Source organism: Salvelinus namaycush, chromosome 16 (assembly GCF_016432855.1).
Source record: "Salvelinus namaycush isolate Seneca chromosome 16, SaNama_1.0, whole genome shotgun sequence".
In the NCBI taxonomy this organism is placed as follows: domain Eukaryota; kingdom Metazoa; phylum Chordata; class Actinopteri; order Salmoniformes; family Salmonidae; genus Salvelinus; species Salvelinus namaycush.
Genome location: NC_052322.1, coordinates 38795908 through 38821855, shown reverse-complemented (window position 1 = coordinate 38821855; position 25948 = coordinate 38795908). Strand labels below are relative to the sequence as shown.

Below are 25948 nucleotides of genomic sequence, written 5' to 3'. Positions count from 1 at the left end.
TAGTACTTTCAAGTAAACTTTACACCACTGGTGTCATGACATTGCAGTTTGTGTTATTTGAGGGCATTTAATTCTGGGTGTTCTAGGGCTGACCCCATTTAGTCAACTGGACGATTGTTTGGGCTGTAGGCCGGTTGGTTGACCAAGATTTGTTTTTGTCAAGCAGTTGCAAATATCTCTTATTTTTCTTGAGACACCTGTCTGATTTGCACCTGTCTCAGTCGACTAATCCATTGAGGAGGCTGCGGTTTTGCCATGGTCCAAGAATAAGGTGAGTGTAGCTCAGATGCACAAGGCACATCCTTCTCCAAAGGAGAGGGATATTCATTGTTTTCATAACTTCATTGTGTGCACTGTTTGCTGTGTCTATCAATTCCCCATTACACATATCACCAGTAGTAGCCTACATTTTTAGTTAATCTGCCATGTTTGTTTGGTTACGTTAATTTCTGTTAATGCATTCAATATATTATTATTATCGTCATTTACCGTTCTCATTGTCGGAGTGGACACGTTGTTTGCAGAACTCACAACCTATGCTACACTTGTGAGAAACAATTTTTAGTTTATTTCATTCCATTTACGAGTTGTCAATTTATTCATGTTTTTTGTTTGTCAATGTTAAGTAAGGACGCGCACCTGATTATGCATAGAAGTAGGACTAGCCTACCTGGCCTGCGTGCAAATGTAGGCCTATAAATGTGCCCACTTTGGGATGTCTGATAGTATTTCTGATTGTCTTAACTCACCACCACTAATAAGCTGTGGAGCTTCTCAAAGTAATTTTTTCTTCACCTCAAACAGCAAGGAAAACAAAGTCTGTTTTTAGAGTCAATTCAGAATGACAATAGTTCCTCAAAGTATTTTAAAAATATTTCCAACTCTGCCTTTTGATAAACAGAGAAAAATGTACAGCTGTCTGTCCTGAGCTCACTGCCATGGGAAACTATAAGGGGCCAGAATATTTTATACAACGCTGCAAGTTTGCTAGCGTGAGTTACCGGCCGACCTAGTTGATAGTTGATACAATGTTTCAAGTTCGTTTGCCGACAGGCCATGTGTAGTCAATGTGATTTATAGGATATTTATTTTTCTCAGGATATTTCCTACCTGCAGGCTGCATGTTTTTATTTGTTGGCTTTATTTAGGCTATTTTTACATAGTTGGCAATGGCTATAAAAGTAACTTTTAAATTTGTATAATTTTCATTTAGATTTAGATAGAATGTACAGTCGTGGCCAAAAGTTTTGAGAATGACACAAATATTAATTTTCACAAAGTCTGCTGCCTCAGTGTCACGTTCCTGACCTGTTTTCTGTTAGTTTTGTATGTGTTAGTTGGTCAGGACGTGAGTTTGGGTGGGCAGTCTATGTTTTGTGTTTCTATGTTGGTTTAATGGGTACCTGATATGGTTCTCAATTAGAGGCAGGTGGTTTTCATCTCCTCTGATTGAGAATCATATTAAGGTAGGTGGTGTCACATTGTTTGTTTGTGGGTGGTTGTCTCCTGTGTCAGTGTCTGTATGTTACGCCACACGGGACTGTTTCGGTATCGTTCGTTCGTTCGTTTTGTATGTAGTCTGTTTCCTGTTCATGCGTTCTTCACGTTATATGTAAGTTCGTGTCCAGGTCTGTCTACATCGTTTATTTGTTTTGTAGTTTATCAAGTGTATTTCGTTTCGTCTTCGTCTTGTTTAATAAATCATTATGTCACATAACCACGCTGCATTTTGGTCGAATCACTACTCCTCCTCTTCGTATGAAGAGGAGGAGGAATTCCGTTACACTCAGTTTGTTAGATGGCAATTTTCATATACTCCAGAATGTTATGAAGGGATGAATTGCAATTAATTGCAAAGTCCCTATTTGCCATGCAAATGAACTGAATCCCCCAAAAACATTTCCACTGCATTTCAGCCCTGCCACAAAAGGACCAGCTGACATCATGTCAGTGATTCTCTCGTTAACACAGTGTTGACGAGGACAAGGCTGGAGATCACTCTGTCATGCTGATTGAGTTCGAATAACAGACTGGAAGCTTCAAAAGGAGGGTGGTGTTTGGAATCATTGTTCTGTCAACCATGGTTACCTGCAAGGAAACACGTGCCGTCATCATTGCTTTGCACAAAAAGGGCTTCACAGTCAAGGATATTGCTTCCAGTAAGATTGCACCTAAATCAACCATTTATCGGCTCATCAAGAACTTCAAGGAGAGCGGTTCAATTGTTGTGAAGAAGGCTTCAGGGCGCCCAAGAAAGTCCAGCAAGTGCCAGGACCGTCTCCTAAAGTTGATTCAGCTTGCTCAGGAATGGCAGCAGACAGGTGTGAGTGCATCTGCACACACAGTGAGGCAAAGACTTTTGGAGGATGGCCTGGTGTCAACAAGGGCAGCAAAGAAGCCACTTCTCTCCAGGAAAAACATCAGGAACAGACTGATATTCTGCAAAAGGTACAGGGATTGGACTGCTGAGGACTGGGGTAAAGTCATTTTCTCTGATGAATCCCCTTTCCGATTGTTTGGGGCATCCGGAAAAAAGCTTGTCCGGAGAAGACAAGGTGAGCGCTACCATCAGTCCTGTGTAATGCCAACAGTAAAGAATCCTGAGACTATTCATGTGTGGGGTTGCTTCTCAGCCAAGGGAGTGGGCTCACTCACAATTTTGCCTAAGAACACAGCCATGAATAAAGAATGGTACCAACACATCCTCCGAGAGCAACTTCTCCCAACCATCCAGGAACAGTTTGGTGACGAACAATGCCTTTTCCAGCATGATGGAGCACCTTGCCATAAGGCAAAAGTGATAACTAAGTGGCTTGGTTGAACAAAACATAGATATTTTGGGTCCATGTCCAGGAAACTCCCCAGACCTTAATCCCATTGAGAACTTGTGGTCAATCCTCAAGAGGCGGGTGGACAAACAAAAACCCACAAATTCTGACAAACTCCAAGCGTTGATTATGTAAGAATGGGCTGCCATCAGTCAGGATGTGGCCCAGAAGTTAATTGACAGCATGCCAGGGCGGATTGCAGAGGTCTTGAAAAAGAAGTGTCAACACTGCAAGTATTGACTCTTTGCATCAACTTCATGTAATTGTCAATAAAAGCCTTTGACACTTATGAAATGCTTGTAATTATACTTCAGTATTCCATAGTAACATCTGACAAAAATATCTAAAGACACTGAAGCAGCAAACTTTGTGGAAATGAATATTTGTGTCATTCTCAAAACTTTTGGCCACGACTGTAGATTAACCACAGACAATGATTGAGGGGTGGGGGGGGGGGGAACTATTATAAATGTAATTAAACTGTTCCACGAAAATATGCACACATATCGGCAATATTCGGCACGCAGATTGGTAGAAATGGTAAGGTAAATTGGCACTCCAAATAGAAAAGGTTGCCGACCGCTGTTGTAGCATATTACCGGCAACTTCACGAGCATAAAGGCAGAATCTGCAAAGGCCAGCAGCAGTAGGAAGAGGGTCGGGAAAATGTTTTGCTTCTGATTAGGCAACCTTAATATCTGGCTCTATTTGAGTAATTTGTGTGTCTTAATTATTTAATCAAACAGTGTGCTTAAAGCATCAGACAAGTTCAGTGCATATAGTTGATTTTATTGAACACATAGTCTGTTGTCTATATATGGAAAAAATACACGTTTAAAAAGGTTGACCAATCGATTGGTTGAAAGAAAAGAGGACTCTTGGTCGACCAATATTTTTTTTTTTTAGTCGGGGACAGCCCTAGTGTGTTCATTTGAACAATCAGATGGCTCCTCACAGCTGTGTCCCAGTGTCTCATGATGCAGCATTCTGCCCTGAGGCCAAACACACTGCGTCTACCACACCAAGACCAAGACCCAGACTGACACCACATCACATCACACAGTCATCCCCAGCCCTGCTACCAGCGGTACCAGTACTGTGACAGAGAGAGTCCCAGGCCCAGCTCCAGGATGGCATGCCTGAGGGGGCATTTTAAATCCATGTGTTGTTTAAAGCACTAACAACACAAGGTAGATTGATCTTACTGCTCTTCAAATGTACACACGTTTATCTGAAATGTAGCCGTACACATCAACAACCGTTGCTTTATATAATTACACACGAAATATATGCGCCCCACTAGGACGTGTATCTGAAATGCAGCAGTAGCTGCAGTAGGCCTACACATCATCTATGTCTACCAACACTCACAGACCAGCTGACAGGATGAGCACCACTAGGCCGTGTAGCTGCAGTAGGCCTACACATCATCTATGTCTACCAACACTCACAGACCAGCTGACAGGATGAGCACCACTAGGCCGTGTAGCTGCAGTAGGGCCTACACATCATCTATGTCTACCAACACTCACAGACCAGCTGACAGGATGAGCACCACTAGGCCGTGTAGCTGCAGTAGGCCTACACATCATCTATGTCTACCAACACTCACAGACCAGCTGACAGGATGAGCACCACTAGCTTGTCAACGAATCTTATTCAACTTCAATCATTACAACTATATACTACATTTCTGTTAAATGTGTTACACTACACAGTGAGCGTAACCAAGCCGCCACTTCTGCTACCAGCTGTACTAGTACTGTGACAGAGTCCACTCACTGTGCTACCAGCTGTACTAGTACTGTGACAGAGTCCACTCACTGTCCTACTGCTACCAGCTGTACTAGTACTGTGACAGAGATCCCACTCACTGTGCTACCAGCTGTACTAGTACTGTGACAGAGTCCACTCACTGTCCTTCTGCTACCAGCTGTACTAGTACTGTGACAGAGTCCACTCACTGTCCTTCTGCTACCAGCTGTACTAGTACTGTGACAGAGTCCACTCACTGTCCTACTGCTACCGGCTGTACTAGTACTGTGACAGAGTCCACTCACTGTCCTACTGCTACCAGCTGTACTAGTATTGTGACAGAGTCCACTCACTGTCCTACTGCTACCAGCTGTACTAGTACTGTGACAGAGTCCACTCACTGTCCTACTGCTACCAGCTGTACTAGTATTGTGACAGAGTCCACTCACTGTCCTACTGCTACCGGCTGTACTAGTACTGTGACAGAGTCCACTCACTGTCCTTCTGCTACCAGCTGTACTAGTACTGTGACAGAGTCCACTCACTGTCCTTCTGCTACCAGCTGTACTAGTACTGTGACAGAGTCCACTCACTGTCCTACTGCTACCGGCTGTACTAGTACTGTGACAGAGTCCACTCACTGTCCTACTGCTACCAGCTGTACTAGTATTGTGACAGAGTCCACTCACTGTCCTACTGCTACCAGCTGTACTAGTACTGTGACAGAGTCCACTCACTTTCCTACTGCTACCAGCTGTACTAGTACTGTGACAGAGTCCACTCACTGTCCTACTGCTACCAGCTGTACTAGTATTGTGACAGAGTCCACTCACTGTCCTACTGCTACCAGCTGTACTAGAACTGTGACAGAGTCCACTCACTGTCCTACTGCTACCAGCTGTACTAGTACTGTGACAGAGTCCACTCACTGTCCTACTGCTACCAGCTGTACTAGTACTGTGACAGAGTCCACTCACTGTCCTACTGCTACCAGCTGTACTAGTACTGTGACAGAGTCCACATCCGCTCTGGAGTGTTGTCACTGAGGACATGAGGAACTACTGTCTGTGTGAGAGTGTTGTCACTGAGGACATGAGGAACTACTGTCTGTGTGAGAGTGTTGTCCCTGAGGACATGAGGAACTACTGTCTGTGTGAGAGTGTTGTCGCTGAGGACATGAGGAACTACTGTCTGTGTGAGAGTGTTGTCACTGAGGACATGAGGAACTACTGTCTGTGTGAGAGTGTTGTCACTGAGGACATGAGGAACTACTGTCTGTGTGAGAGTGTTTTCACGGGTATGGATAAAGGGGAGGAGGGATTGGATGGGGATGGTCGTTGGAATGTTTTGAAGGGGGAGAGGTGGCATCGTTGTGGGCTTCACCAGCTGCCTCTCTGGGCCCAGGCTGCTGAGTGGGCATTGTTCTGGGCGCCAGTTTGGGGCCTCGGATCCAGCTCTTCATCAAAAGAGGAGAAAGAGGGAGTAGGGGGTTTGTTTTGGTAGTGTCCGATCTCTCTGTGGCACGTTTAAGAACGTGTGGCTGACAATGGGGCCGGCCCATGGGCCTCACACAGGCTGGGAAGACCTGGGCAGCGGGTGTCCTGGACATGAAACAGTGAGCCAAGCCCAGTTAAGCCCCCAGTACAAGGGGAGCGTGGGCCAGAGGAGTGGCTGGGGCCTCTTCTCCTCTCTGTGGAGGAATAAAGGTTGGCCGTTACACCACCAACTATTTGTATGCAAATACTCTCTGTTTCCTCTGTATCTTTTCTCTGGCCCTGGCTGGCCCTGTTTAGCGTGGGATCGCTGGATCCCATTGGACACTCAGCTGAGGTTTAGGCCACAGACACAAACAGGCTGCAAGTGGAGAGTAATGAAGAGACTGTTGATCTTGTATGTCACCTGCTTTATAGATGCCCCCCATCCCCTACATCAACTCCCTAGTTCTCTGTCTGTTTTTTTATGCATACAAACACATTTACAGCCATGGTAACAGACTCATACACACACATCCATGTAGCCCCCCTGTCCTCTCTCTGTCTTCTTGTGGTATCACATAGGGATTACGACCCCCAGGCAGTGGAAAGTCAACACAGGATTCTCTCTGTCTCTCAGAGCCTTAATAACAGTCTCAGAGGTCTTAACCGTGGTGCTCAGTGGTACAAGCCAGCCCTCTACCCTGCCTGGGCTATGTGCCTCAAGTAACATCATCTGACACATAAGAGGGGAAATCAGTCCACCGCTCCCACATGCTTGTCATTCCAACCCTAACAACACAGGAGAAGGAAGGAATGCTCAGGAAATAAGAGAGAGAGAGAGAGAGGGGGGGGGGATGCTCAGGAAGGAGGAGAGAGAGAGAGAGGAATGCTCAGGAAGGAGGAGAGAGAGAGGGGGGGGTGCTCAGGAAGGAGGAGAGAGAGAGGGGGGGTGCTCAGGAAGGAGGAGAGAGAGAGGAATGCTCAGGAAGGAGGAGAGAGAGAGAGAGAGAGAGGTGGGGGGGATGCTCAGGAAGGAGGAGAGAGAGAGGAATGCTCAGGAAGAAGGAGAAAGAGAGAGAGAGAGAGAGAAAGAGAGTGAGAGCAAGAGGGGTGGAATGCTCAGGAAGGAGGAGAGAGAGAGGAATGCTCAGGAAGAAGGAGAAAGAGAGTGAGAGAGAAAGAGAGTGAGAGCAAGAGGGGGGGAATGCTCAGGAAGAAGGAGAAAAGGGAAAGATGAGGAGAGCAGGAGAGAATAACAGTACAGAAACCATTAGAGAAGAGGAAAATAAATGAAGGATTGTGAGGGGCAGAGGAGTGAGGAGAGGAGTGAATAAAAGAGGATAAGAGAAGACGAGGGATGTGAAGACAATAAGGTCTAGAAAAAAGGAAGGAGCAGATCTTGTAGCAGGTGTTCCCAGCAGCAGTCCTGAGCCAGAGCAATGTGTGTGTCCTGCAGTCCTCAGCAGCACAGAGATCAGAGAGCACAGACAGGGGCTTGTGAAACCACTGCCCTGCCTCTTAAATATGTGTTTTTACAGCCAAATAAAAGAGGACTTCTGCCTAAAACAACTCCTATAAAACTCTCTTCTCCTTCTCTGTTACAAAGCCCTCCATCCACTATGTTGACAACACTGTAAACACGGTCAGAAGAGGAGGAGAAGTTAAAGGGTTTGTTCTGGACTGAGGTCATCAGGCTGTGTGACCGGTCACCTCTCTGACTATCCCTGTTGAGGCCTGCTTGGCCATGTGCCCTCACAGCTGTGCTCGGAGGTGAATGACCCAGTAGTATTATCCAGTCTGGTGTCTGGTCCTCTGAGCCGATACAGTGCTACAGTAACACTAGGGCCTGGGCGTGCTGATGAACGACAGCCCTGTGTCATAGTGTTCCATTTTCTCTACCTCGCCTGGTCTCTGGGACCTGCCCAATTTGAGTCCCCCCTCCTTTCCTCTTCCCCCTGAGGACCTTACTTTGATATGTCAGCACCCCTCCTCTCTCTTTGTTGTTTCATGAAGCCGTAAAGTTGTCCCGTGATTGAATTACTTTCCTTCATAATTGAAATCCATCTCATTCCCGTTTTGGATGAGGAGAAAGATCAAAGTTAAATCCCCCCCTCCAGAAATCAACACCATGTCAGTTATGTGTGTGATTCATTTGACTTACGATAGGAGACCTTTTTAAAGCCTCAGGTTCTCGTAGTCTCAAAACTCAACTCAGCTAACCCTCTGCCAAACCTCCTGCTGCTGTTTTGTTGCTGAGGACAGGCTGTGAACGACTTTCACCTGTTTGCCATAAATCTGTGTCATGTAGTTTCAGCACCAGGGTCTGCAGCCAAGATGAACTCTGGTTCTCACAGAGTAAGGACAACAGAAGAAAAAAATGTGTTGGCCAATACCTCAGTCGCTCATTCTACACTCTTGGAAAGGATTCTACATGGAATCCAAAAGGGTTCTACCTGGAACCAAAAAGGGTTCTTCAAAGGGTTCTGATATACAGTAGTAGGACTGGCAGGTAAAGTAGAAGCAGTTGAAGCATAATTAAAAGTGCAGATTCAATACTGATTGTAGTAATAGTGCTTTAATAACAGTAGCAGTACTATCTGTTATAGTAATACTTAGCGTTTGATATCTTGGCGGCTTTAACCTTGAGGTACAGCTGCTCCCTACAGCTCGATAATACGGTAATAATACACCATGGTGACTGGGCAGGATTCTCCTGGAATGTGCAGAGCTGATATCCAAAATGCCCTGCGGTGAACAGATTTGGTTTTGATGATTCATTGGTAACATGTTCTGTCGGTGGGGTTTATGACCCCCGTGTATTACTCCAAACTCCTGTGGAACTGACACTGAGGACTAACGAATTGTATTACTGCCTCAGGCTTGGTCAGTAATGGTGTCTGTCATCTCCCCTCTCTCCAGGCCTGCCAATCAGCACTTATGCCAAGTACTGCTACCGCAAGCTGCAGAAGGTCGCGGTCACTGGGGGAAAAAAGGTAAGGTCATCCTAAAACACTATTAACATGGCCACGGAGGGATGTCATACAAGGAATACAAAGACAGAGGGGGGTTGCTCCATCGCTCATTGCTCCATCGCTCATTGCTCCATCACTCACTGCTCCATCGCTCACTGCTCCATCGCTCACTGCTCCATCGCTCACTGCTCCATAACTCACTGCTCCATCGCTCACTGCTCCATCGCTCACTGCTCCATCGCTCAATCACTCACTGCTCCATCGCTCACTGCTCCATCACTCACTGCTCTATTGCTCACTGCTCCATCGCTCACTTCTCCATCACTCACTGCTCTATTGCTCACTGCTCCATCACTCACTTCTCCATCGCTCACTTCTCCATCACTCACTGCTCCATCGCTCATTTCTCCATCACTCACTGCTCCATCGCTCACTGCTCCATCGCTCACTGCTCCATCGCCCACTGCTCCATCGCTCACTGCTCCATCGCTCACTGCTCCATCTCTCACTGCTCCATCACTCACTGCTCCATCGCTCACTGCTCCATCGCTCACTGCTCCATCACTCACTGCTCCATCTCTCACTGTTGGAATGGATTGAGATTTCATTTCCAGACCTTCTGCTGCAGTTTTATATTCTAATTATCTAAATGATCTAGGAACTCCAACTCTCCCAGCAGACAAAGAGAAGTGGAATGTTTCTATTGTTCTAGTGAATTAGTGTTGCCCCTGAGGTTAGCGTCGGCTATGAAGCGAGGCATTCTGGGAGCTCGCACATGTGTTAGCAATCATCACACTGAGCCGTTAGGAGTCCTCAGCAAAATAGGCACTAATCTGTAAACCAAAACTGAGACGGGGGCGTTACAACAACCCTTTAGACCCCCTCCGCCACCCGCTCTCTCCCAAATCCCCACTGGACACGTGGATCTAAAGAGAGGGTTCAAGTCTGAGCTTGTGCCTACCAAACCACCCCTCCATCAGTCAGCCAGTAGAGCAGCCATCTCCCAACCTCCACCCTGTCCTCTGTTGTGTCCCACCCTGTAATCAGCCAGCCCACAGCCCGCCCCCTGCAGCCTTACTGCAGCCTCACTGCAGCCTTACTGCAGCCTCACTGCAGCCTTACTGCAGCCTCACTGCAGCCGTACTGCAGCCGTACTGCAGCCTCACTGCAGCCTTACTGCAGCCTCACTGCAGCCTCACTGCGGCCGTACTGCAGCCTCACTGCAGCCTTACTGCAGCCTCACTGCAGCCTTACTGCAGCCTTACTGCAGCCTCACTGCAGCCTCCCTGCAGCCTTACTACAGCCCCAGGCCCTTTTACTGGGGGCTATATTTTATTTGTCACATGCTTCGTAAACAACAGGTTTGGACTAACAGTGAAATGTTTACATACGGGCCCTTCCCAACAATGCAGAGAGAAAGAAAATAGAGAAATAATAGAAAAGTAAAACACGTAATAATGAAAGTAATAATAAATACACAATGAGTCATGATAACTTGGCTGTATAGACGGGGTACCAGTACTGGTACCCCGTCTAATGTAATGATCTTACTCACACCGGCCACACAGAGCTGGTGCTGTCACTCATGGTTCAAACATAGAAGGCATTTAGCTCTGGTAGGCTCGCATCACTGGGCATAGAAGGCATTTAACTCTGGTAGGCTCGCGTCACTGGGCATAGAAGGCATTTAGCTCTGGTAGGTTCGCGTCACTGGGCAGCTTGCGGCTGGATTTCCCTTTGTAATCCATGATAGTTTGCAAGCCCTGCCACATCCGACGAGCACCAGAGCTGGTGTAGTAGGATTCGATCTTAGTCCTGTATTGACACTTTGCCTGTTTGATGGTTTGTCGGAGGGCGTAGCAGGATTTTTTTATAAATGTCCAGATTAGTGTCCCGCTCCTTGAAAGTGGTAGCTCTAGCTTTTAGCTCAGTGCGGATGTTGCCTGTAATTCAAGGCTTCTGGTTGGGATATGTACGTGCGGTCACTGTGGGGACGTCGTCGTAGATGCACTTATTAATAAAGATGGTGATTGATGTGATAAACTCCTCAATGCCATCAGATGAGTCCCGGAACATATTCCAGTCTGTGCTAGCAAAACAGTCCTGTAGCGTAGCATCCACATCATCTGACCACTTCCGTATTAAGCAAGTCACTGGTACTTCCTGCTTTAGTTTTTGCTTGTAAGCAGGAGTCAGAAGGATATAATTATGGTCAGATTTACCAAATGGAGGGCGAGGGAGAGCTTTGTACATGTCTCTGTGTGTGGAGTAAAGGGGGTCTGGAGTTTTTTCCCTCTGGTTGCACATGTGACATGCTGGTAGAAATGAGGTAAAACAGATTTAAGTTTGCCTGCATTAAAGTCCACGGCCACTAGGAGCACCGTTTCCGGATTAGCATTTTCTTGTTTGCTTAAGGCCTTACACAGCTCGTTGAGTGCAGTCTTAGTGCCAGCATTGGTTTGTGGTGGTAAATAGACAGCTACAAAAAATATAAATTGTAAATAGTATGGTCTACAGCTCATCATGGGGTATTTTAACTCAGGCGAGCAGAACCTCGAGACTTCCTTAGTATTACACCAATTGAACAGAGGGTAGAGGATGATTATTTACTCGTCGCCATAGTTTCATCAGGGTACCCGCACGTCGGCCTCTAGGTTGCAGTTTATTTTCAGTCTGAATGTCGGGGATTGGGGTCAGGGGTAAGGAGTATATGCCGCTGACTCATTGAGGTAGAAATGTTCATCCAAATCGAGGTTAGGGATCGCTGTTCAGATGTCCAGAAGCTATTTTTATTGTCATAGGAAGCAATGGCAGAAACATTATGTACAAAAACAGCTAAGATCTGTGGGGGGGAAAACACACAAAATGTCCGCTATACATTCCAGCGCCATTCTTTCTTTTAAACCTTATTTAACCCCTCGGAGCTGCTGAGATGGAAGCTGGGCTTTAAACATGGCTGGGTGTCTACTGTCTACTTCTGTATATGAGGGACCTGACCTACAGTTCAGCTGTGATTGCAGTAGGGAAGTTACAGTACTGTGAGCGACTCCACCTGGGCCTGACATAGATAGACAATGTACCTAGATAAGGGTCGGCTTAAAACCAGTTCTAAGATCAAGACTTTCTAGAGCTGTGTTTAGGGACAGGTCCCTTTTTCCTACTCACACCCCCACCCCCTCCCCCCTCACAGGGTCTGAGGAAGCCCACCCTGGAGGAGTTAGACCAGGGGAGGAATGCCATCGTGACCCCTTCCTTGTTCGGCAGCGCCCTGGAGGAGATCATGGAGCGCCAGAGCGAGCTGTTCCCGGAGCGCAGGCTCCCCTGGGTGCAGGTGCAGCTTTCTCAGTACGTCCTAGCCCTAGGAGGGGCCCAGACAGAGGGAATCTTCAGGTGAGGAGTCACACCACCATACCATCACACCACACCACATCACCATACCACCACACCAGGCTCGGCTCCTGGGAGAAGGGGTGGGCGTCACGGTGGAAGGATAGGGGGAGCAGAGCAATGTTGGTGGAATTGGATAAACTTAGGGTTCCAGAAACGGTCTCCACAAATGAGGATCACTTTGAGGGGGTAAGTAGCGTTATGTGGTAAAGAAAGACAGGCGTGCATCATGGGAGAAAATACAGTATAGCCATCCCTGACACACATGGTATGCAGAACCAGACTGGGTCAGAGCCATTGTTTCAGCATTAATTAGCAGTACAGACAGACAGACTCTTCTGCTCCTTCTCTCCCAGCCCCAGGCCAGCAGCGTTATAGGACCAGCCTCATCAGAGACTCCCATTGGTCGGGAGGGGAGGAAGTGAGGCTCTTTCTCCTCTGATCTCAGGCTATGTTAATCAGTTAAACAAACACCCTGTCTGGTTAACCCGGGGAGGTTAATCCTTACTGACTGGGCTGTGGAGGGAAAATGGAGGAGATGACTGTACACCGTTCTCGCTGATTCAGACCCTCTCCTGTGGCATCGGTACAGATGTCTGGCGCTCTGAAGACCCCTTCAAACTCGGGGCCCTGCTCATGGCTCAGACAGACTGGGTGGTCCTACTGAGAAATGGTAGTTCAAACAAACATTAATATGTTTGACATTACCAAATGATACAAATTCACAAACTAAATCCCTGTCACACAGCAAATAATGAAAATCCACCAAGTTCATGCTTCAGATAAAAGCATCCGATGATTAAAGACATTGTTTTATGCCTGTGTGTGTGAATGTAAATACAGTGGGCAGAGTTTCCTCTTTCTCTCCCATTCTGTTTGTATTGAAGTACATTTAGAGCCCAGTGGTCTGCACACCATCTCTGTGTAAGTTCCTCTTTGGCTAAGGTCTCATCACATACTGACAGACTGTGGATTGTACATAAAACAAACAGGAGATTATGCGAGATACTGTAAACATATTTTAAGACAGTTCCCTTTTTGTCACAGTTCTCATTTTGTCCCTCACATCTCCCTTCAGTCTGGTGTGTGATTTGAACATTGACAGGAATTCTACCATGACAGTTTATTTTTAAACCCCTGCTGTCAGACCTCCCGGGTGGCGCAGTAGTCTAGGGCACTGCATCGCAGTGCTAGCTGCGCCACCAGAGTCTGCGCCACCAGAGTCTGCGCCACCAGAGTCTGCGCCACCAGAGTCTCTGGGTTCGCGCCCAGGCTCTGTCGCAGCCGGCCGCAACCGGGAGGTCCGTGGGGCGACGCACAATTGGCATAGCGTCGTCCGGGTTAGGGAGGGTTTGGCCGGTAGGGATATCCTTGTCTCAGTATGTAAAATGTAATAAAAATGTATGCACTCTACTGTAAGTCGCTCTGGATAAGAGCGTCTGCTAAATGACTAAAATGTAAATGTAAAAATGTCAGAGGATTGTCTTTATTTTTGTTTTTTATTGAGCATCACGGTTTATTTATTTTTACTTGACAGGGATCCCGGTGTCGGGGGAATGACTGGCGTTATCCTTGTGGCTCAGTGATTTTGCTTTGGTTTTTATCCTTGGCACAATCAGTCCCCATGTAAAGGATACCTCCTAGACGTGTAGCACTGCTATGTCCGTGTCTGCGGACATGAAACACCTTTCTCACTAATTATATCTGAGTGGTATTGTATAACCATGTCCACCTGGGATCATATATCCCCCATATGTGTGGACTAGACCACAGCAACATGCTGAAGTGATACCGTGGTTGTCCCCAGAGACATGTATTAAATACATGGCTTTGGTCTTCACTGGGCAGCTTCAAGGGAAATTTCACAGCTGCTCTCTTTCACTATAAATGATATTAACATATCATGTGTCAAAGCATTTTCTCCCCTCACTACACGCAAATACAAGCGTTTCTGCATCGGTAGAAACGGGTTAGCTACATTTCCTGGTTGTAAACCACAATATCCAGAATTCATAACAATTTCAGGACGTGGAGGACAGCCCCGTGAAGGTATATCCAATTGATGTGAGAAATATCAAAATGTCTGTTTGTAGCAAGCACTTTCAGCCAGAGGATTTTGAAACGGAACTGAAGTCTCAACTGATGGAGTTGGTATGTCGTCGGTCGTTGACAAGGGATGCTATTCCAATCCCTTCACTTCAAAGGGGAAGGCATCCGATCAGCCAACATCAGTGCAGCAGAAAAGAGGACAAGCTGAGGTAAGGTAGCTAACTTTACCTAGCTAGCTAGCGAACTAAATGTATTTATCTAAACCAAAATCGAGCTAGCTAGCTAGCTAACTTTCATAATACGCTGGCTAAACATTCCAAAGCATATCAATGTAATTAGCCAGCTGCTATCTAGCGATGTGATTTGTAACTTTGCAAGCTAACATTAGCTTCGTTAGGTTATGTTAGCTAACCATTAGCTAGCTAGCTAACTAACTACCGCTGAGGCTAATGTGACTGTTCTATTTAGAGTCCAATCTCATCAACATCTGCAGAGGCATCAACATCAATAGGTTGTGCATGGGTCCTTAAAAAGTATTACATTAATTTATCTGATTTAAAGCCCTTAAGTCTTAAATTCAGTTTTCAAAGGTCTTAAAAAATGCCACGGCGTGTCACTGCTTAATTGTTGCCACCACAGCAAAAAAAGAAAACAATTGAAAATCAAAATATACTGGAGGCCACTTTAAGATGTTAGAGAGCTATCCAAATGTGCGCTTCTGCGTGTGCACGTCACGTGCATGTGCCAGTGCGAGTCGGGCCGTTGCCAGAGGAGGATCTGCCCTGTCCCCGTTTCGCTGCAGGCTCTCACTCCTGCTCTCCCCCTTTGCACACAGAGGGAAGGGAGAAATGCAAGGGCAAGTATACTGACAGTTGAGCAACATTTTGAAATGTAATTGCAGGAAGGACACCATTTTTAAAACAACAACTGTTACTGTTGTTAAAACATAGTAGTTTCAGCTTTATGTGAGTACAACAATTATTTCTCAACTGTCAATTATAGAGGAAACAACACCACAAACAGAGTATATAATTGAGATGATTTGCCAGCAGAATGGAGAGGAGCCTGTCATTTGCAGTGAATTCATCAAGTAGCCTATATAGGCCTACCAATGGAATGTTTTTGTAGGACATTCAATTTACTGTTAAATCAATTGCATGGCTATCTAGAAATTCTGTTATACCTTTTCTTACCTCCTGTTTCAGGAAGTTATGTCACTGAGTACTGCCCCTATATATAGGACCTTCCACCCCCACCTGGGCTATGACCTAAGGGTCGAAAACGTTGTTGTAAATACATTTCACCTGGGAGCATGAGCAGCAGGGTGCTGCGTTTTCCTTTCTGTTTTCCATCTAGCAACATATACATTTACATTTTAGTCATTTAGCAGACGCTCTTATCCAGAGCGACTTACAGTAGAGTGCATACATTTTATTACATTTTACATACTGAGACAAGGATATCCCTACCGGCCAAACCCTCCCTAACCCGGACGACGCTATGCCAATTGTGCGTCGCCCCACGGACCTCCCGGTTGCGGACAGGCTGCGACAGAGCCTGGGCGCGAACCCAGCCCAGCCTGGGCGCGAACCCAGAGACTCTGGTGGCGCAGCTAGCACTGCGATGCAGTGCCCTAGACCACTGCGCCACCCGGGAGGTCAACAATATCACATTTAGAGTTAGCAATCTAGCTAATTGTGTTTTGAGCCCTCACTTCCTCAGGTGGTAAATGATGTACCATGGGCATAGCCTAGGCCAATATGCACAAAAAACATGCAGGCAAATTAATCTCTAAAGAGCCAAACATATATCTGATTATTCCCGATCCTATTTCGACATGTTGCACATCATCATGCATTTCTTGAACATATTAGATGAAATAGCTAACTTCTCTCATGTCTTACTTGGCACTGGAAATAGTCAGTCTAGAGCCCTCACCCTTAGCTACCTTCCTTGGAAGTATTGCCATTTGATACCTAATTCACTGAATGAGGGAATTATTTGATTAGACCTCTTTGTTGTAGGCTAATGTTGTAATGTTCTAATGTCATAGCATAGCATAGCATAATACCTCCAGGAGAACTACTGGAGCTGGTATTGGTATCAAAGTAAAAATTCTGAACACTTGATATAGCTAATGATTAGCCCATTGGGGTAGCCTAAACAAATGCAGATGGGCAACCCCATGCTTCAGCCATCTATAGCCTAGCCGCTATGCTACTACATCCGTCAGACTACAGGAGAATGTTCATGGCTGCAATAGCACACCTGCCTGATAATATGAGCCATGTAGGCTATAGCCTTTGGGGAAAGAGCTAGCCCTATAAATACAACTTTTGGGCAACATGGGCTCATCTCTGGAGATGAACATTGGCAGGTGTGTGCTGTGCACAGACCTCAAAATTGGTATTGCATTGCATTCCAAGTGGCATTCAAATGGTCTTCAAAAGACTTAAATTTAACTTCATGGAACCTGCAGATAGCCTTGATTCAAGCGCCGCACCAGAGAACAGTGACACCTTCTTAAGTCACCTTCTAAAGTCACCTTCTAAAGTCACCTTCTAAAGTCACCTTCTAAAATCTGACTAAAATTTACTAAATCTTTCCATGACTCCATGATTAGCAAATAATATACTGGAGCTAGGCATAAACAGGTCTTGTTGTCAAAGTTGGTGTGTTTACAAGTAGGCTACAACTTCTACTGTAGTTTTGTCTCTATTATGACTGCAAGGCTTGAAGGCTACATTTGAGATAATGAGGTATTAGTAAGGAGGCGATGGTGTGGGTGACTGACTACTGTCTGTTGGGGGTGGGTATTGTGTGTGAACGTTAGTATGCATGATCCATTGACATGAACAAAAATTCACCAATACACTAAACTGTCTACAAGACAAGTGTTCCTCAAACTTTTCACACCCTTGCAGTCAGTTCTTTGGCATAGGGGAGAGGGTCTGTTAGTGTACCCTTCTAGACTATTCACTCTATTGTTGACAGTGCTTGTCTACTCAACAACTGTAGGTGCTCATACACAACTAGACTGTCTACAAGTCAACTCAAACTTTTCACATCTTTGCTAACAGCCCATCTCAATGGCACCCTCCGAGTCAATAATGGAACAAAACACATACCAGTCTACCGTACCCTTTTTAGTTTATAGATGAACATGGTTTATTTTATGGTTACACATCCTAATGATCAGTCTTCATGTCTTTCCAGCAGACTTGCAGTACAACAAATCTCCTGCAAGAGGTCGAATGAGTGGGTGGTGAAGAAAGTGTATGAGAGGCTTGTCCACCTGACTGTGGAGTGCAGAGGACCAGACGGTTGTCTACCTGACTGTGGAGTGCAGGAAGGACCAGATGGTTGTCCACCTGACTGTGGAGTGTAGAAAGAACCAGACGGTTGTCCACCTGACTGTGGAGTGCAGAAAGGACCAGACGGTTGTCCACCTGACTGTGGAGTGCAGAAAGGACCAGACGGTTGTCTACCTGACTGTGGAGTGTAGAAAGAACCAGACGGTTGTCCACCTGACTGTGGAGTGCAGAAAGGACCAGACGGTTGTCTACCTGACTGTGGAGTGTAGAAAGAACCAGACGGTTGTCCACCTGACTGGAGTGCAGAAAGGACCAGACGGTTGTCCACCTGACTGTGGAGTGCAGAAAGGACCAGACGGTTGTCCACCTGACTGTGGAGTGCAGAAAGGACCAGACGGTTGTCTACCTGACTGTGGAGTGCAGAAAGGACCAGACTGTTGTCTACCTGACTGTGGAGTGCAGAGGACCAGACGGTTGTCTACCTGACTGTGGAGTGCAGAAAGAACCAGACGGTTGTCTACCTGACTGTGGAGTGCAGAGGACCAGACGGTTGTCTACCTGACTGTGGAGTGCAGAAAGGACCAGACGGTTGTCTACCTGACTGTGGAGTGCAGGAAGGACCAGATGGTTGTCCACCTGACTGTGGAGTGCAGAAAGAACCAGACGGTTGTCCACCTGACTGTGGAGTGCAGAAAGAACCCGACGGTTGTCCACCTGACTGTGGAGTGCAGAAAGAACCAGATGGTTGTCTACCTGACTGTGGAGTGTAGAAAGGACCAGACGGTTGTCCACCTGACTGTGGAGTGCAGAAAGGACCAGACGGTTGTCTACCTGACTGTGGAGTGTAGAAAGAACCAGACGGTTGTCCACCTGACTGTGGAGTGCAGAAAGGACCAGACGGTTGTCCACCTGACTGTGGAGTGCAGAAAGGACCAGACGGTTGTCCACCTGACTGTGGAGTGCAGAAAGGACCAGACGGTTGTCTACCTGACTGTGGAGTGCAGAAAGGACCAGACTGTTGTCTACCTGACTGTGGAGTGCAGAGGACCAGACGGTTGTCTACCTGACTGTGGAGTGCAGAAAGAACCAGACGGTTGTCTACCTGACTGTGGAGTGCAGAGGACCAGACGGTTGTCTACCTGACTGTGGAGTGCAGAAAGGACCAGACGGTTGTCTACCTGACTGTGGAGTGCAGGAAGGACCAGATGGTTGTCCACCTGACTGTGGAGTGCAGAAAGAACCAGACGGTTGTCCACCTGACTGTGGAGTGCAGAAAGAACCCGACGGTTGTCCACCTGACTGTGGAGTGCAGAAAGAACCAGATGGTTGTCTACCTGACTGTGGAGTGTAGAAAGGACCAGACGGTTGTCTACCTGACTGTGGAGTGCAGAGGACCAGACGGTTGTCTACCTGACTGTGGAGTGCAGAAAGAACCAGACGGTTGTCTACCTGACTGTGGAGTGCAGAGGACCAGACGGTTGTCTACCTGACTGTGGAGTGCAGGAAGGACCAGATGGTTGTCCACCTGACTGTGGAGTGCAGAAAGAACCAGACGGTTGTCCACCTGACTGTGGAGTGCAGAAAGAACCCGACGGTTGTCCACCTGACTGTGGAGTGCAGAAAGAACCAGATGGTTGTCTACCTGACTGTGGAGTGTAGAAAGGACCAGACGGTTGTCTACCTGACTGTGGAGTGCAGAAAGGACCAGACGGTTGTCTACCTGACTGTGGAGTGTAGAAAGGACCAGACGGTTGTCTACCTGACTGTGGAGTGTAGAAAGGACCAGACGGTTGTCTACCTGACTGTGGAGTGTAGAAAGGACCAGACGGTTGTCTACCTGACTGTGGAGTGTAGAAAGGACCAGACGGTTGTCCACCTGACTGTGGAGTGCAGAAAGAACCAGATGGTTGTCCACCTGACTGTGGAGTGCAGAAAGAACCAGATGGTTGTCCACCTGACTGTGGAGTGCAGAAAGGACCAGACGGTTGTCTACCTGACTGTGGAGTGCAGAAAGAACCAGACGGTTGTCCACCTGACTGTGGAGTGCAGAAAGAACCAGACGGTTGTCCACCTGACTGTCGAGTGTAGAAAGGACCAGACGGTTGTCCACCTGACTGTGGAGTGCAGAAAGAACCAGACGGTTGTCCACCTGACTGTGGAGTGCAGAAAGAACCAGACGGTTGTCTACCTGATTGTGGAGTGCAGAAAGGACCAGACGGTTGTCCACAAGGAGCCAGAGCCAAAGCCCCCCAAACCCAACATCCCTGCCAACATCGCCACAGCGCCTAAGCCTGCTAAACCAGCTGCCATTACCCAACACAAGAAGAGGCTCACCAGCTGAAGAACATTCTGGAACTTGCCTGGAACATTCAGCCAACACAACATCCATATTCAGTACTGATGTTGTAGTATAATATAGAATGCTCACAACTGCATTGTGGTATAAACATTGCTAGCTGTTGTAGATATGTATATAATGCGTTTTACTAAATGTAACTACATTTTACAAGTGACTAAATTATTCCAGCTGCATCAAAAACCAATAAAGTGTTGACTTCAATTTCTTGATCAATTCATTGTGATATTCAAGTCCAATGCATGGTAACATAGCTCCTGCGAACCTGTAAACTAGTACTGCCCCCATTTTGAAAAGCCTGCCTTCGAGGGTGAGAACAAGGAAGTATGACTCCTGTCAGGCTATAGTCTTTACAAAGCCAGGGAAAATGAGTCAACCTAGGTATCCTGCAATGTCCTGGCAGATAGGAACATCGTTGAGACAAGTCCGGTGGCTCTATTGAACAATGATGACCAAATCTACTCGCTGATAGCATGATCGTGCAATCGGTGAAACACAAAGGCCACAATAATTGCTACAAAACTTGACTCCATACATTGTTTTGATCAGACAGCTGACTCAATCAACTAATGACATCAGTGGTTGAACTCTCCCGGCGAGTAAATTCAAAAATACAGCTATAGTGCATAATTATGTCTGAAACACCCTCTCATCACTCATAATTATGTAGGGAGACTGGAAAAACACCCCAAATACTGGCTAGTGGTGAAATGTCCCTTTAAAGGACCTGCTGCACCACCTAGTGGAGCATTATCACACTACAACAATCAATATCAACGCTGTCATAATACTGTAGTTCAGCTTCTAGTCCTCCGTTGACATAGCTTTATCTCCTAGCACTTCCTCGTCTGTAGCAGCTGTTAAACCTATCTGCTGTGTGTCTCTTCTCTCAGGGTGCCTGGAGATATTGACGAGGTGAATGCGCTGAAGCTGCAGGTAGATCAGTGGAATATTCCAGAAAACCTTGGGGACCCCAACGTCCCGGGTAAGAAATAAATCCCTCTCATTCAACATCAAAAAAACACTAAATTCCTTCTCTTGGCTGCCTGTCTTGAATGGAGAAACTCACTTTTTCTTTGAAAATGTTGTCAAGGCTGTATATTGAGCAGTCTGCACTCCATCATGCCTGGGGGACAGCAGAGGTGTGGGTGTCAGAGGGGTTCTGTGTACAGTGGAAAAAGAGGGGGGGGGCTTGGTTTTTATCTTTTTAGCTCTGGTAAAATGAGGTAAAGATTGTTCTCAAATGTACGGAAAAATAAATATATATATTTTTTTAAATAAGAACATCTCTCTCCCCTAGCGTCTCTGCTGAAGCTGTGGTACAGGGAGCTGGAGGAGCCAGTCATCCCTCAGAGCTTCTATCAGCAGTGCATCAGTAACTATGAGGATCCTGAAGCAGCTATCAGCGTGGTGCAGTCTCTGCCTGAGCTCAGCAGACTGGTGCTCTGCTACTTTATACACTTCTTACAGGTAACCCTCCGACATATAGACGGCTTGGTTGTTTAGCAACAAACCCATACTTGCGCAACCGCGGAGCAAAACAGGCGAGGGTTAGCTTAGAATCAAAGGCTTGTTGACAACATGTAAACTACACTGAGTGTACAAAACATTATGAACACCTTCCTAATATTGAGTTGCCTCCCCTTTTGCCTTCAGAACAGCCTCAGTTCGTCAGGGCATAGACTCTACAAGGTGTCTAAAGCGTTCCACAGGGAAGCTGGCCAATGTTGAATCCAATGCTTCCCACAATGCTTCTTGATAAACACGGGAAATTGTTGAGTGTGAAAAACCCAGCAGCGTTGCAATTCTTGACGCACAAACCAGTGCGCCTGGCACCTACTACCATACCCCGTTCAAAGGCACTTAAATGTTGTGTCTTGCCCATTCACACATACACAATCCATGCCTCAACTGTCTCGATGCTTAAAAATAATTTAACTTGTCTCCTCCCCTTTATCTACACTGATTGAACAGGTGACATCAATAAGGGATCATAGCTTTCACCTGGATTCGCCTGGTCAGTCTGTCATTGAAAGAACATGTTCCTAATGTTTTGTACACTGTGTATATTTCCTCTCTGAATCGTTATTGAAAACATACATTTACACAATGAGCACTTGTCTCTCAAATACATCGTTACAGTTGTTGGTTAGCTAGCTAGCTAATTTTTGCCATATTAGCATTGACGTGACAAGAGTCAAAACACCTCGAAACAAGACATGGTGTCAATAACAAGATACATCGAGCTGAAACGAGCCACCTGCGATTCCCCACTTGTCATCGTTGCTACAACAACTCAGACTTCTGCCGGCGCGCATATCGTTTTCGGGACATTGTCTGCTAACCCATCTATAGGTCTCTCTCTCTCTCGTCTGCCCTCTTTTTCTTTCTCTCCTCTCTTGATTGATTGAATTATTGGGGGAAAAACATGCACTGACTATAACCCAGGGGATAACGTGTTTAAGTGAAATTCACTTGTTTCCAACGTGATCCCTCTTCAAAGGTTTAATCTGTCACTTTGTATGTTTTGAAGTTATGTCTACATAATAACTAGATGTATTAGTATAAACACAACAAACACCACATAAATATCTCTGATCTTGACTCGCACCCTAAACTCATCCACTCTCCTTCTCCCTCCTGTAGGTGTTTGCTCAGCCCGTCAATGTGAGTAAGACCAAGATGGACGTGAATAACCTGGCCATGGTAATGGCTCCCAACTGTCTCCGCTGCCAGTCAGACGACCCACGCGTAATCTTTGAGAACACGAGGAAGGAGATGTCCTTCTTACGCATGCTCATTGTTCACCTGGACACCAGCTTCGTCAAGGACATCCTCTGAGGGGGTCAACTCTATCCCTCTTTATCAAGGACATCCTCTGAGGGGGTCAACTCTATCCCTCTTTATCAAGGACATCCTCTGAGGGGGTCAACTCTATCCCTCTTTATCAAGGACATCCTCTGAGGGGGTCAACTCTATCCCTCTTTATCAAGGACGTCATCTGAGGGGGTCAACTCTATCCCTCTTTATCAAGGACATCCTCTGAGGGGGTCAACTCTATCCCTCTTTATCAAGGATATCCTCTGAGGGGGTCAAATCTATCCCTCTTTATCAAGGACATCCTCTGAGGGGGTCAACTCTATGCCTCTTTATCAAGGACATCCTCTGAGGGAGCCAACTCTATCCCTCTTTATCAAGGACATCCTCTGAGGGGGTCAACTCTATCCCTCTTTATCAAGGACATCCTCTGAGGGAGCCAACTCTATCCCTCTTTATCAAGGACATCCTCTGAGGGGGTCAACTCTATCCCTCTTTATCAAGGACATCCTCTGAGGGGGTCATCTGTTTATCCGTCACCATGCCCTGGAGAGCTGCACTCGTTCATCAGCCCTCATAGCTGCTCTGTCTTTCTATCATACAACTCTCTACAACTGTCTACCACCTTATTCACAACAAGCCCTCTGTTCCTTCACACTTCTCATCAACCATATCACATCTCAACCCTAGATTCCCTCTGGTTCACGAACACCACAGCCGGAGGAACACAGACAGTGGACTGCACAAACAGTGATCGGGTATCTAGACGGTTTTTCGTGCTCCGAATCATCTTCCCTTTTTGTTTGAGACTTTGGGACAAGCTCACATGTGATGGTAGTGGGAGACTGTTTATCCGTTGGAAAGCAGGACATACAGTACACGGTGTTCTTGGGCTCGTGTTAATGACTGGAGCGGAATCAGTGGAATGGTATCAAACATGGTTTTCTATGTGTTTGATACCATTCCATTTGCGCCGTTCCAGCCATTATTATGAGCCGTCATCCCCTCAGCAGCCTCCTGTGCTACTGTTTCTGCTCCAAACACTGGACCGTGCTGGCGTGAGATTCAGCATGTGAAGAAGAGCAATCGCAATACGAGACTATTATGCACAAGAAGCATGTGTGCAGGGAAAAGTCCAGAGACAAATGTGTAAATATGGTGTTGTTTTTTTTTGTGGGGGGGGGGTTAGTTCCTGCTTTGAGTGCCACATATGTATCTGACTGCCATGGTTGTGAATGATGATGATGTCTCATCACGTTTAGACATGACGAATTGAGGGGAAACCCACTACAGACAGAATCTGTATTATACCGTTCTCTTTTCCTTTATTGTAGCAGTGTATGCAGGCAACGCTTTCCTTCGCATTTCATTTGGAATGCTTTTTTGACTAATTTGAATATGAATTCTGTCTGTGTTGCCAGAGCTGCAGGATGAGTTGATAGTAAAGGTTCATACTTCCCCTGACCTCTTCACTGGCCGCAGAGAGACAGATTCCCCCTCTGGGCAAAAAATTATCAGATTTATTTCTAAACCGTTTCTCTTATAAGAAAAATGATAACCCATCAGTTAGGCAGAGATGTGTGTACATATGTGAGAGACAGAGTCTTGGATTAAAACCATGAGGAAAACACATGCCTATTCTCCTCAGCGGTGGAGTTGGTGGGGGGGGGGGGGGGGCTAGGGAAAATTTGTGGAGTACTTTCTGCTGTTTTACTCCAGACAATTACATTTGGCTTATTTTGGAGAGGGCCAAAAATATTTTTTATCCTCAGTTCAGTGGAACACAAGTATACCTTTGATGGAGCTTGTAAAAATGCTAATTTTAGCTATTAGCAGGTCAGGGGAAAAGGATGGAGGAGAAAATGAGAGCACTGCTGCTGTCTGGACCTAAAGCCTCGCAGACAGCTGTGGATTTACAATGCGAGCCAAAGGGAGAGGCAATCTGGCAGTGGTTTTAGGGTCTGGGGGTACATTAGTTTAGTGCCATATACTGGAAGGACAAAAAAACAAGCCGATTTAGTATTTTTAGACAATATTGCCTAACAAGGACTTTCCTATTCCTCAAAATCTTGTGCCACATAAGGAGAAGAGGGTTTAAAATCCATATTTCAGCTGTCTTAAGGGCCATGCGGTCTCTGTTATATTTAGCGGTGCGGTCAGGGTTTAGGTTTTAATGCCCCACATGTTTTCTCTGTGTCTACTTCATCTTAGTGATGGGGTCTGTGCTGCGAGGCTTGTGTGTATGTGTGCGCACGTGTACGTAAGTACTTGCACGTGTGTGTATGTGTGTGTGTATGTTTGCCGACTATGCGTGTGTGTCAACTGTAAATGTGTGTGTTTGTGTGGTAGGAGTCTGTTCATATAGCATATACTTCGTAGTTACTGGAAGCTGGAGCCCCTAAATTAGAGGGTGTGTTTAGCCAGAAAAATGCATCTAGAGGTTATATGGTTGTTAACCCCTTTTCTGCACTCACAGCATTTACAGCGGCCGCTCCTTCGTTTCCTGCATTAATGCTTTACTGTTAGTCTTACGAAAACCCAAGCCACCAGAGTTGGGTACTCCATAGCCACATCAGGGGACACTACCCAGCTTTCTCCTCACCTCTAGCCAGCAGGGGCAGCTCTGAGGTGGGGTGGAGGATGGCTAGGCAGTGCCAGTAGTTCTGGGAGTGCATGAGAAATATATACTGAGCCTGCAGAACGAGGAAGAAGATTTCAGGGGCCAATAGTCACTGGTCTATTGCTAAAGTTATTGTATTTGTATCACAATGTGATAGTGTTCTTCTAGAATCTATACACAGACCTTGAATAAAACAGCCGAGGACCTGTAACTTTTAAGACACTGAACTCCTGAAGCTCTGGTTGAACTATTCTCCATCCTGTGTTCTTCAGTGGCTGATGATGAATATATACACAGTGTTATATATGAATAGTAGCATGGTCTTTGGTCACTGAATGTTCACAACAATGACGGTTATAATAACATGATTCCACA

General features: G+C 46.3%; 1 protein-coding gene across 1 annotated transcript in view; it reads left to right on the top strand.

The window, feature by feature from the left end:
- The window catches only part of LOC120061424 (rho GTPase-activating protein 39-like), a 151722-nt gene extending 127125 nt beyond the window's left edge, over positions 1-24597 (top strand). Inside the window, exons 6-10 of the mRNA XM_039011223.1 lie at positions 8978-9051; positions 12221-12420; positions 21030-21121; positions 21437-21606; positions 22783-24597. Of these exons, the coding sequence (XP_038867151.1) occupies positions 8978-9051; positions 12221-12420; positions 21030-21121; positions 21437-21606; positions 22783-22977 (731 nt within the window). The 3' untranslated portion in view covers positions 22978-24597. The remainder of the gene's footprint in view (positions 1-8977; positions 9052-12220; positions 12421-21029; positions 21122-21436; positions 21607-22782) is intronic.
- Positions 24598-25948: the final 1351 nt, after the last annotated feature.